Source organism: Octopus bimaculoides, chromosome 7 (assembly GCF_001194135.2).
Source record: "Octopus bimaculoides isolate UCB-OBI-ISO-001 chromosome 7, ASM119413v2, whole genome shotgun sequence".
Taxonomy (NCBI): Eukaryota; Metazoa; Mollusca; class Cephalopoda; order Octopoda; family Octopodidae; genus Octopus; species Octopus bimaculoides.
The window spans coordinates 24,049,508-24,062,794 of record NC_068987.1 but is presented as its reverse complement, the minus strand read 5'-3'; the positions used below and the strand labels follow the sequence as shown (position 1 = coordinate 24,062,794).

The window sequence follows — 13,287 nt, the reverse complement described above, 5'->3', positions numbered from 1 at the left end:
GAACAATTCTGCCATTTCATTGCCCTGTAAAATATTTTTACGAAAAAGCGGCTAATGATACATTCATCAGCTCTTTATTAAGGAACAAAATGTTGGATTTCACTTCATTTCTAAATATTATTGCATCAAATAATATGAAAATACGGAAGGAAAACAGTAAGTTGATCTATTGTCAATAGCTAATTGCTAAACAGGGTATTTTAGTATTTCTCGTGCAAATATCTTTGTTGTAACAATCCGTGATATGTATTAATGGTGAGATGTTATTTACATTTATGTTTAATCTCTATTGGCTAAAACTAACAAAAATTTCGAATTTTAAAGGGTTGTAACATTTTCATTTTTAAATAATGTAAAAAAAAAAAAAACCAATGTGATTTTCATAACTAGCAGGTAAAACTACATTAATGTTGAAAATTCAAACCAAACCAGGTCGTACGAACGAAAAAGATAACTACCTTTAATAGCTTTTGTGTTAACATGTATTAACTATTCTATGATACGACAGGAAAAGTGCCATATTAGAAATCCTATCTAGAGACATTCTGAAAACAGAACATTCCTTTAACAAAGAATTTGTTTCTACTTTATTTAAACAAGACATTGAAACAACATGAAAGTGAGCGAGTTTGAACTAGGTTTCTATAACACGCCACCCTACTTTTGGACATAGCTTTTTCTCAAGCTACATTTCATTTTCAAGACAGGTTGTAATTCCAGGAATATTTGGCTACTATTTCTCGCATTCATTAATCACACATAGGCTCTCTTGTAGTAAGCAGAGGTGGTTCTGTTAGCATGGATAGGTGGATATAAAGACATTTAAATCAATCTGTGTATACATACTATTACTCTAAACTTTCTATATTTTAACACTAATAAAAAATATTCTGCTCGTCTAAATCTATTATCCCTGTATTTTTTTTCCTTTCAAAATTTTCATTTGTTTCCACTATATGTGTCTGTCCTCTGTAGATAACGTCCGTACTACATTATATCATTATATTCTTCACTTCAGGATTTGTGTAGATACTGAAATAGTAATTGCTGATATCAAGAAATTTGATTTTGAAAACAGAAGATTATCATTATCAAGAACACAATAGATTGTAACAGAGACAGAACATGAAGATTCAGTTTGGTTTATCTGTAATATCTTTTCATATCAGTGTGGATCTTGAGAACTGGAGTCTGCTTACCTGCTGATTTTTGTTTGCAATATTGAACTCTAGGAAATGAAACTGTCCTAATAAAATATCTTGTAATTATTTCCTTATGAAGGAGATATCTTCAGACTTTGTGAAATCTCAACTTTTATTGTAAAAGAAAATTCATTCTAACTTTAGTATTTAAGAAGTTTCATAGAATTTGCTTACCTTCATTGAACATTATAAATTAATCTACTTTTTTTTAAAAGTATATTATTGAAGAAAGAAGAAAATTATGGAAGAAAAGCTTTGTGAAAACCAGGTTTACGATCAAACACAGCCTGAATCCAATGACATATCTAATCTGGTATATGTAGATGTAGAAAAGCAATCATGTCCCTTTGACATTCATAAGAAAACATTCACACAGTCCAATGTACTGCTTACAAGCTTTAAGGTTAAAAAAATTTACAGCAAAGCAATTGCAAAAACTCGTTTATTCTCAAAGGGTGTTCAGTCAGATCAGAAAGATTTTGAATGCTTAATTTGTGGTAAAGTATTCCTTCAGAATTCATATTTGACTAGACACAAACTGACTCACAGAAGCAAGAAACCACACCACTGTGATATCTGTGACAAAACCTTTTCTGTCCGCAGTACTTTGACTAATCATAGACGTATTCATACTGGTGAAAAACCATATCACTGTGATATTTGTGGGAGAAGTTTCACTCAGCTAAATCATTTGAGTAGACACAAATATATTCACTCAGGTGAGAAACCATTTCACTGTGATATCTGTGGGAAAACATTCTCTCAGACTGACAGCTTAACTCGTCACATACGTATTCATACAGGTGAGAAACCATATCAGTGTGGTATATGTAGTAAAACATTCGCCCGAAGTTCTAATTTAAATGTTCACAAATACATTCACACCAGTGAAAAGCCACACTGTTGTGATGTCTGTGGGAAAACATTCTCTGGAAGAGGTAACATGACTGTTCACAGACGTACTCACACTGGTGAGAAACCATACCATTGTGATATCTGTGGGAAAGCCTTCTCTGCATATTATACTTTGGCTAGTCACAAACAAGCTCACATAGGAATTAGACCATACCGCTGTGATATTTGTGGGAAAACATTCACGCGTAGTAGTAGGTTAACTAATCATATACGCATCCACACAGGTGAAAGACCATACCACTGTAAAACCTGTGGAAAAACATTCTCTCAGAATGTTCATTTAACTCAACATGTACGGGTTCACACTGGTGAGAAACCATACCACTGTGATATCTGTGGTAAAACATTCTCTCAGAATACACATTTAAAGATTCATATACGTGGTCACACAGGTGAGAGACCATACAGTTGTGATATTTGTGGTAAAACATTCTCTGATAATCAGCATTTAACTCGCCACAGACCTGTTCACACTGGTGTGCAACCATATCGCTGCAACATCTGTGGTAGGACTTTCTCTAAGAATAAAATTTTGACTAATCACAAACAAAAAGCACATGAAAACCAAACTGTAAAACAAGGGAAATAATTAAAAGAATTTGTAAAATTATTACTTTATGACATAATGGAATTAATACCGTGAATGTTTAAAGAACATCACAGAAAATTAATGAATGCCATGTTTATATAATGTTACTTGAATTATTTGAGAATATTTTGTAACATTTGCAAAAGGTTATAAATCAGTGTGTTGTAATTTTTATTAACTGTTAACTTTCTAAAACAATTTGTTTTGTATATCACCCAAATATTTTACATAGTTAAGAAAATTTTCAATAAAATTTTTCATACACTGATTAATAAAAAAATAATCTTTCTGATTTGCAATGTTTACAAACTACAATTTCTTTTTTTACTCTCTCCAACACAATCTGGAGAATTTCCAGAACATTCTTCAGCATGATTAAATAAGTGTATATAGATTTACATGTGTAAATGGGACGGACCATTTATTTAAATAACAAATAAAATTGATGTATTTTATAATTAAATTTTAATATTTTATCTGCTTACAGACATTTGTCGCTATTAAAATGTTATGAGCTGATGATAGCTGTGTTTCGTTATGGAATTACTTTTGTGATTTTAAATTGAAGTTGCAATAATCTACAAAGTATATCTTTTATCAGTTATTTCCAGTATAGTAAGTTTGTGTAGCTGGAAGAAGGGTGATTTACTGTAAAAGTCAGGTCTTAATTGAAAAGAGTTCCCTTGCAGATTACTGCATTTAAACTATTATAGATCATCATTATCATTTTTAATGTGCACTTGTGTATGTTTGCATGAGTTTGTTGAGGCAGATCTTATGATGGCCAGATACCCTTCCTGTCACCAACCCTCACTTGTTTCTAAGCAAATATTTTTCCATGGCCATATAAGTTTTTTGCTGAATAGGGAAAATGAATGACACTGACTGACACTCATTTACAAATATGCTATGTTAATGGCAAGGAGACACAAACTTATATATATATATATAAATAAAACTTAACTGAATCCACAGAAGCTGACCATGCTATGCAATCACATATGCTTGATGCCAGTCATGATTCTAATGGCAGATGCTATACATTGATTCAAGATCCAATTTGATCATATAAATTCTCTTTTCAGCTGTCTACCTTACCATTTAGGTCATTCTGAAAATGACTCTGGTGTAACATCAGAAATGACTTTGTTTTGTGAACAGCAGAATGCATCACCAAAACCAAGGGAGGTATCTTTTGAGAAAGAGCTCTTGAAAAGAATCACTCTATCAATGACAACAAACATCAGAATTTGACACAAAATCCAAAACATGGAGCGTCAGCAAAGATTTTTGTACTGATTTTGTGCTCTGTGTTGATGCTCATGAAGAAATTTTGTCGCAGAAGGACAATGAATATCTTGGCTGTGATGCCTCATTAGTTGTTGCAAGAATATGTATCATCCTTCTTAAAGAAAGAGAGGAAGCCTGTGTCACTCCAGTCTTGTGGGAGAGATTTTAAGTCTCCTGTTCCTAGATGCAAGTGATTACACAATGCAACCAGGAAACCAAGACATTGAAACAATTTGTGAGGATCTTACCAGACAAACCATCAACACCTGGGGCCTTGTTCCGAAGTTTGTGGTTAGATTTGCACACCTTTATGTTTTAGGCACTCAGATAATATGTAAAGAATGGTATCTATGAACAAATCATAGTTGAGTAGGGTCATAAAATGGTCACATCTTTGACTGTGATGTTCATCAAAATTCAAAATAACTACACCTTGAATACCAAGAATTGTTTTTTTGTTGATATGTAGCCCTTCACAGTTGACTTAAGTTGGTGCAGTTTTCATGAATCCTCAACAGGAGCTATTTGTTTCATGTCCAGAGCAACAGTATACCAGTATTCATTGCCGACAGCATAGACAAAATGAATTGTTTGTCTTTTGAGTAGCTGATAGTTAATGGTGTCCAAGCACAATTAGAACTCTCAATGAATTCTGTAGTGCAGTCTGATGTCCAATCCTTTTGCTTATTCCTGGTAAACCTGAATTCTTGAGTTGTTAATCTTTACATGTGATGCTTAAAATTGTGCTACTTGTTTTCAGCCTGGGTTTCAGTTTGTTAAAGAGTAACCAAGCCACTAAAGCAGTTTCACAGTTCAAGCTAGAAATGCATGATGGTGTCACTGATTAACTTCTGAATTACATCATGCCGATCATTCCCAAGAAGTTTGAAATAGTGCTATTCGTGGTTAGCAAGACCACGAGTAAAAAAGCTTTATTTTATTTTGCAATAAAAAGGAAATAGAATTAAAAGATGCTTAAGTTGAGAATTAAATATGCAGGATCTTGAAATTTGTCTGAGACCAAAGGCAACCTATGTGTTTAAAGAGAATTCTTGGCAGAACTAAATTTCTGCCCCCACCCCACAGACTTTGGGTGATCATAACTTTCAGAAAAATGGATATTTTTTAATGAAATTTTCTACGAATATGTATTATATCATGTAGATTCCGAATATATAATTTTTTTTTTGTGGGAGAGTGTTTTAGGAGGGGGAGAATTTCGGAAAATTCACTGGAGTCCACTTCAATTCATTTTAACTTTAAGGAAAATGGAAATTTTTTATAGAAATTCTCTACAAATATACCTCGGACTATTTAGATTCCGAGGATATAAGGATTTTAGGGGAAAACAATTGGGGGTTGGAGTGTTTTGGAACAAGTCGTCCATATTTGTTTCCTTTTCTGTTTTGTGCATCCGTAGATTTCTACAGAAGTCCAGACAACGAAGGCAAATGACGCCCTCACCAGAAAACTCGTTGTGCTAAAAATAACAGCTAAAGGTCTGGTATACAGAAATATGTTATTATGACGACTTAACTGTTGCATACGATCTTTTTTTTTTTCACTTTAAGTAAATTCCCAGGTAAACGTTTCTAATAGAAAGGCAGAAGACACCAGAAGCAAAGATAAGGAATATACACGCACAGTTAAATATAACAGTGTAAAGTATAATTCGTTACATGATCTCTATAATAAACATGGGCGTAATTTAGTATTGACTCGAATTCTATAAACGTACTACTCGGTAATTTCCGTGAGCACGTGTTGTCTTGTCAAATGTTTGGGTAAACCTCATCACCCACTCACTCTCTTTTTCTTTCTGTCTCTCTCTCTCTTTATTGCACTCATTCTCTCTCTCTCTCCACACAAAAATGAAACTCATTTCGGCGCCAAAAATTGGAAATTTATTTTACAATCTGGGATTATTATATCCAGTGATTTTAAGAGGTAAGAAAAAGATATTGGCATAACTAGGGGTAAAACCCTGTAGTTATGCCAAGATGGGCAGGAGATATTTTTGTTTTAATATTGGCAAAAAAGTGCCTTAATATTATACTTCGTTTCACACATACATGCAAAAACTGTACACACTCTAACTTCTATAACCTCTGCATTTTCATATATTCATTTCAAACTTCTTTGAATTTTCAATCTAATGTAATCCACACTCTCTCGAAAACGTATTTCTGCAAAATGTTATCTAGAATTATGGGAAAAGAAAGAAATAGCAAAAAATATTTGAAAATGGGGGTGGGGGTGAAGTTTCCGAGGCTTCCACCCCACCTCACCCCGTTTTCCGAGCCTAAAAAAAAGGGTTTTGTAGCATAGTAGATCACCGGAATTCATTCAATGCAAAAAAACAAATTCCAATGATTCCGGGATATGATGTGGGGGTATTTATTTTTGAAAAATTGAAATTTTACAAAATTTTTTTTTTTCAGAATCATAATCTCCGTATTTTTCTACGTATTTCACCAAAAAAATTTTAGTTCAATAGAAATTTCAAACTTCTGATTTTTGGCAATTTTCCGGAATCTCTGTATCCGAAAACCGAAATCTGTAGTTATGCAGAATTATTTTTACGAAAGTATGGCTTATTATTCGATAGATTGATCACGGTTTTCTGTGAAACAAGTGAATTAAGCTAAAAGAATATCTAAGAAGTGTATTATGTCTGTTAATACCTATATATTTATTTCACCTATCAATACTGTGGCATCAAAGAATGAGGTAAGACACAAAGAAAACAATAAGTTAATCTATTATCAGTAGCTAATTATTGAATATGTTTTAGTGCAAACATCTTTGAACCACCCTCAGTATGTATTAATTCTGAGATGTTATTTACATGCAGGCTTAATTTCTATTTAAAAATAAGCATTGGTGACGCTCAGTTTAAGAAACTATTTACTAATAATGACATTGAAGTATTTGTCATTAATTGTAACGTATTGTCACAATGTTTTCCCAGTTAAAGCAGTTTCAATTTTGACGAGATATCTGTGTATATATTTTGGTTTATCGTGTTATTGTACTTAATTATCGTCACTTTATCGAAAGACATCAGTATTGGTAATAATCCCAAAGCAATTAAAACCATTGTTTGTTCCCTACGTTGTTTGTAGTTTCTCGTCTCTTATCTCTGCCCAGACTTGTTAACATAATATATAATTAGGCAAGCCATCGTTTTTGGTTTTATTATGCTAACATCTTCATATTTCCCGGTCTTTATCCACATATAGATCGAGTATTCCTACGATTTCTTTCACATTTTCTATCCCGGTGTTCCTCGTCACTACCACAGGTGCTTCTCATACCAAGAGGGGCACTACCAGAAAAATTAGTATTGTTGCCATTCTTGTCATTATCCTAGCTTGCTAGTGTGTGTGCCGCCCGGGGCGGCGCTTCCGTTTGCCGCCCCCGGACCCCACAAAAAACACATTGCCTACAGCAGAACCCAAAAGTGCAGCCCCTACCGCCCACACTAGCTACGCTAGTGTTTAAAGTGACTACGTTTAGGCTTAATTTGGTCTGTATGAAGCAAAGATCCAATCCCATTCCTCGTAATGATAGCAGTATTGTTTCCAGCTTGCATCACAAAGTATTCCAATTCTGTATTCGAATCATTTTTTATACCACATCTGCTGGTGTATGGGGGAGGACAGTGTAGGGTGCACGGAATAAAAAGAACGTCTGCAGTAACTTCTAGTTAAATAATAGATTGCTGAATATATTTATTTTTAACTTTTGTCATCGAATTCTTCATGAATTATATATTCATGTAAAATGTAAATAAAGACCCATTGGATCTACGTTTCCTTCATATGATGCTTTAGCACTCATCTACGTATATTTTGTCATTGTTGTGTTCACTTTCGTTGTCAAACACAGCTCGTATCTCCTTATTCCATTATAGAAGATCTATAACTGGGTTCAATTTTTGTAATCCAGTGGTTGCTAACGAAGGGTTCCACACTGTTATTTGCTGATTGTTGAAGAAGCTCGCAAATGATGAATGACTTGTAAGACTCACAAGCCATGTACAAAAGTACAGTCAGCAATAAGCTCAGCAACGAATTTAGCATACATGTAAACACAAGTACACATGTGAAACAGACTTTCAAATGTCCAAATAGCACCCTAGAAGAAGTTGTTTTTTTTTTTTTTTTTTACTTCGGTGACCTAATATATAATGGAGGTGGTGGTTTCAAAAGTGCAACAACCTGAGTAAAAACAAATTGGAAAAAGGTCAGTGAGCTATTACATCCCCTGGTAAACAAAGTGGTATTTCCCTTTCAAAGTAAAAGGTAGATTGTATGGTACTTGTATACAAACTGTGATGCTGCACAATTGCTAGACGTGGTTCTTAAATAGAGACGATTTGAGATGGCCAGAAAGAGATGAAGCAAACTTGATTTTCTAGATGTGTAATGTTAGTGTGTATGAAAGAAAATCTGAGAATAAGAGGCAACGATAAAGCTTACTCTGGGGCAGGCATGTGATGTATATGGAGGGTGGCAGCTGTACAAAGCAGAGCACTCTTAGCGAATTGAACTTGTGGACGAGAATGACCTAAGAAGATATGAGATGAAGTGGTGAAAACTGACCTCAATATGTTCAGCCTCTTGATGGATATAAGAAGAAACTGTGTTGCAAGATTTGGTGCTGGGGAATACCCATAAAGGCAAGGCAGAGCAAGTATTAAAATGGAATGAATGAAGGAAATTGGGAGAGATAATATACCTAGATTTTTGTTCTCTTGCCTAATGTGTCCCATCACTTTTTTATTCTCTCAACTCTATCATTCACTCTTTCCTTCTATTCATTGTACTATGCAGCAAGTATGACTAAAGATAGCAATGGTTCTATCCAACCATCTAATTTCTCTGACACTGAGCATCTTTTCCATTCACAGTGCCAGGCTGTCTGGATAACAAGCAGATTCAAAACCTCTCTCCATCCTTATCATTCAACCTCTCTCTCTCTCTCTCTCTCTTTTCAACATACTTATTTGTAAAGGATTATGTTAGATCATAACCAATACTTACTACCATCATTTTTTGTCATTAGTTATTACTACTTCCTCACTATACCACTTTCTCTTACTATTCATCATTTTCTCTTACCACCACCCATCTCTATTACTTTCAACCACTCAGTCTCTCTTTCTCTATATCTTTGTCTCTTATTTTGTCTCTTATTTTGTCTCACACAAGCAAACATGTAGCTGCCATCATTCTCTTTCTTCCATTATTTCCTCATATTCTGTTTCCTTTTATGTATTCTTGCTCTCTTCTTTCATTCACCATTGTTCTTCCTCTGTCCTATTTACCCTCTTGATCATATTACCTTGAGTGAGCAGAAACATTGTTGGGTAGTGAGGACTCTTTAGCCTTGTACGTTGCAACCTCATCAAGGCTTGTACTATGGTAAAATATGCTAGTACATTCTGTAAAGTGGATGACAAAAGGGTAGAGACAATTCAGGGTTGAGAAAACTCTTTAATCTGGATGAGGGCATCACAACCTCCCTTGAGTTGGTGCTTTGATAAAATAATTCCAATACACTCAGCAAAGTGGTTAGTGTTAGGAATAGCAACATACAGCCATAGAAGCCATGTCAAAAATGGAATGTACAAGTGAGACATAATCTCCTGACCCATCTGTGAGGGCAGTAACTCCAAATAAGAACTGATTTGGAAGGTGATGACTCATTCATCCTATACCAGCATGGAATGTGGATATAAAAGTCATAATGACACAGGTGTGTGTGTATAACATGCCTACATGTATATACATACATATATATGTGTGTGTGTAAAAATATATGTATATGTCATCTCACCATTTTAATATCCATTTTTTCTTTGCTTACATGGGTTACTCGAAATTTGTTGAGGCAGGTTTTGTATGGCCAGCTGTCCTTCCTGTCACCAACCCTTACCTGTTTTCAAGTGAGATAATATTTCCCCATCACCAGACATGTTTTGATGGAATATGGAAAATAAAGAGTGCTGCTTGCATGACAGTAACACTCATTTACAACTTTTATGCAATATCAAAAGAAGGAGACAGTAACACATGCACACACACATACACATATATAAATAAACATATGATGAGCTTCTTTCAGTTTCTGACTACCAAATGCACTCCCAAGACTTTTGTCAGCCTGGGACTATAGTAGAAGATGCTTATCCATGGTACCATGCCATGTGACTGAACCAGAACTATGTGGTTAGGAAGGAAACTTCTTAGTACACACACACACACACATCTATACATATATACTGATACCTCAACATTGATATCAAGCTGTTACTAAAGATCTGTTATCAGAAGTAATTATAACTGGAATTTCAATGACCTTATTCTTGTCTAAGCTTCCCAGCCTTATATTGTTATATGTTTATGATCCTTAATTATGCTATTCTTTTGACATCTGTATGTAGCTTATTATTAACTCATTTCTAATGTCCCCATCCACACACCACATCATCCATTTATGCTACATATCCATTCTATTGTCTCTTTCTTATGTAGATGTTTTCTGAGCCTTTTTATTATTATTCTGTCATCTCATGTCTCTGTTGAAGTCTCCCCTGCTTAATAGCCTTCATGTTCACTTTTCAGTATCCTTTCTAGTTTATGTTCTTTATTTCAGAGTTTGTGGTGATATTGAAATGGTAATTGCTGATTCAAAATATATCAAGAAATACGTCAGATTTTGAAAATTGAAGACAGACATTATCAAGGAACCCAATTAACTGTTCTTTATAACCTTGATTAGGTTTCTGTGAAATTTAAATTATAGTTATAAAGGGATTGCAGCATAAACTTGATAACATATCTGTCTTGGTTTACATGTAATGTCTTTCATATCTGAGTGTCTCTTCAAAGCTAGAGTCAGTTTACTTGCTTGTTTTTAATTCCAAGATTGAAGGAAAAAGAAAAAAAAAATTGTCCTAATAAAGTATCTTGAAACTGCTTCTTTATGACCAAGACATCTACAGACTTTGTGAAACATCACTTTTTACACCTAGAGTATATATATTGTAATCTTCAGTATTTATTGAAAGTTTCATATAATATATATATTCTTCTTCATGAGACATCTGAAATTTAACTAAATTTACAAAAAGGAAATATTTACTATAAAAGAAGGAGGAAACTTATGGAGGAGAAATTGTGTGAAAGAAAGGTTCACTATCAAATGCAGTCTGAATCTAGTGTTGTATCTCATGTGTAAATACAAAAAAAATCTCAACACTCCAATGCCTGTAGGAAGGTATTCACACAGTCTAATAATATACTTAAACAAAAGTTAATTCATACAAGCTCAAAATCTTAAACATTGTGAGACTTATGGTAAAATGATTGCTAAAAGCAATTCTTTACCTATTCATAAATATATTCACATAGATGAGAAAATTTATCAATGTGTAACCTGTGGTAAAACATTCTTTAAATATAGTCATTTAACACGACACCAAGCTGTTCATTCTGCTGAGAAACCATACCACTGTAATATCTGTGGTAAATCATTTTCTTATAATAGTAGTTTAACTGTTCACAAATATATTCACACTGGTGAGAAACCATTTCATTGTGATATTTGTAATAAAACATTCTCTCGAAAGTATTATTTAACTAGTCATAGATACAGTCACACAGGTGAGAGACCACATCATTGTGATATCTGTGGTAGAAATTTCTCTGAAAGTAGTACTTTAACTAATCATAGACGTATTCATACTGGTGAAAAGCCATATCACTGTGATATTTGTGGCAAAACATTCACTCAGTATGGTCATTTGACCAGACACAAATATATTCACTCAGGTGAGAAACCATATCACTGTGATATTTGCAGCAAAACATTCTCCCATAGTAATAGTTTAACTATTCATAAACGTATTCACACAGGAGAGAAACCATATCAGTGTGGTATTTGCGCAAAAACATTCTCCCGAAATTCTTATTTGAGTAGTCATAAATATGTTCACACTGGTGAAAAACCATACCATTGTGATGTCTGTGGGAAAGCATTTTCTGAAAATGGTACTCTGACTACTCATAAACGAATTCACACAGGAGAGAAACCATACCACTGTGATATTTGTGGGAAAACCTTCTCTGAGAATGGTACTCTGACAAGTCATAAACGAATTCACACAGGAGAGAAACCATTCCACTGTGATATCTGTGGGAAAACATTTTCTGACAGTAGTAAATTATCTAAACATAAGCGCATTCACACTGGTGAAAAACCATACCACTGTGATATCTGTGGTAAAACATTCACTCAAAGTAGTCACCTGACACTACATGTACGTGTTCACACAGGTGAAAAACCATACCACTGTGATATCTGTGGCAAAACGTTCTCCCAGAGCAGTCATTTGACACTACATGTACGTGTTCACACAGGTGAAAAACCATATTATTGTGATATTTGTGGTAAAACCTTCTCTGATAATCAACATTTAACTCGACATCGACGTGTTCACACAGGTGAAAAATCATATCATTGTGATATATGTGGAGAAACATTCCCTAAGAATTGTAGTTTGAGTAGTCATAGACAAAATCACATGAAAGACAAGACATGAAAAAATAGAATTACTTTGAATAAATTATACCAATTATTATTTCAGGAAACCACAATGGATTCCTATGTGGCAGTTAGTACTATGCAATAATGATATAATGTTGAACTTGAACCTTCTACAATGCAGACAAATATGGACTTACTTGTCTCAATGGGGCCATTTCTTTTGTAGAAAATCAGTGTAAATAAAAGAAGTTATAATATGTATAGTTAAACTTTACATAAATTCATAAACCTCTTTATTAATTCACTTTGGATTAACATAAATATCTGATCTGATTACACACATTTGTTACTATTTTGATGTTACAAACAGTTGACAGTTGTGTATTATGACTCAATTACTTTTGTCTTTGTGAATTTAAGCTGCAATAGTCTATATCAGTTCTTTATGCAATAAGTTTGGAAGAAAGGTGATTTACTGTAAGATTTTTTATTCTTTAACTGAAATGGTTTTGTTTGCAGGTTATTGCATTCAACACGTCAATTCAAAAATAAAATAAATATTCCAAATTATCAATTTGAGAATAGAACTATAACTTGAAAAAAGAGGATGTAGAAGTTGAAAATAGCTTTTCATATAATTAGTAACATCTATTGGGAATCTAAATTTTTAATAAAGAATTGCAGTATAACAGAGATTTGGATTTTGATAAAACATGCTGCAAGGCAAGAACTAAT

At 33.7% G+C, this 13,287-nt stretch overlaps 2 protein-coding genes across 3 annotated transcripts; both read left to right on the top strand.

Annotated features, from left to right (window-relative positions):
* Positions 1-6: 6 nt before the first annotated feature.
* LOC106881329 (zinc finger protein OZF) lies at positions 7-3,225 on the top strand. The gene is made up of 2 exons (XM_014931676.2): positions 7-156; positions 1,019-3,225. The coding sequence occupies exon 2, from the start codon at positions 1,444-1,446 to the stop codon at positions 2,704-2,706; it is 1,263 nt and encodes a 420-aa protein (XP_014787162.1). The 5' UTR covers positions 7-156; positions 1,019-1,443; the 3' UTR covers positions 2,707-3,225.
* A 2,563-nt stretch (positions 3,226-5,788) lies between these two features.
* On the top strand, positions 5,789-12,809 carry LOC106881330 (zinc finger protein OZF). Of its 2 annotated transcripts, none has more exons than XM_014931680.2 (2): positions 5,789-5,943; positions 10,660-12,809. In XM_014931680.2, exon 2 carries the CDS (start codon positions 11,369-11,371, stop codon positions 12,605-12,607), a length of 1,239 nt encoding a protein of 412 aa, XP_014787166.1. In that variant the 5' UTR covers positions 5,789-5,943; positions 10,660-11,368; the 3' UTR covers positions 12,608-12,809. The 2 variants fall into 2 exon arrangements, with proteins under 2 accessions (XP_014787166.1, XP_014787163.1); XM_014931677.2 differs by lacking the exon at positions 5,789-5,943 and adding an exon at positions 6,218-6,726.
* Positions 12,810-13,287: the final 478 nt, after the last annotated feature.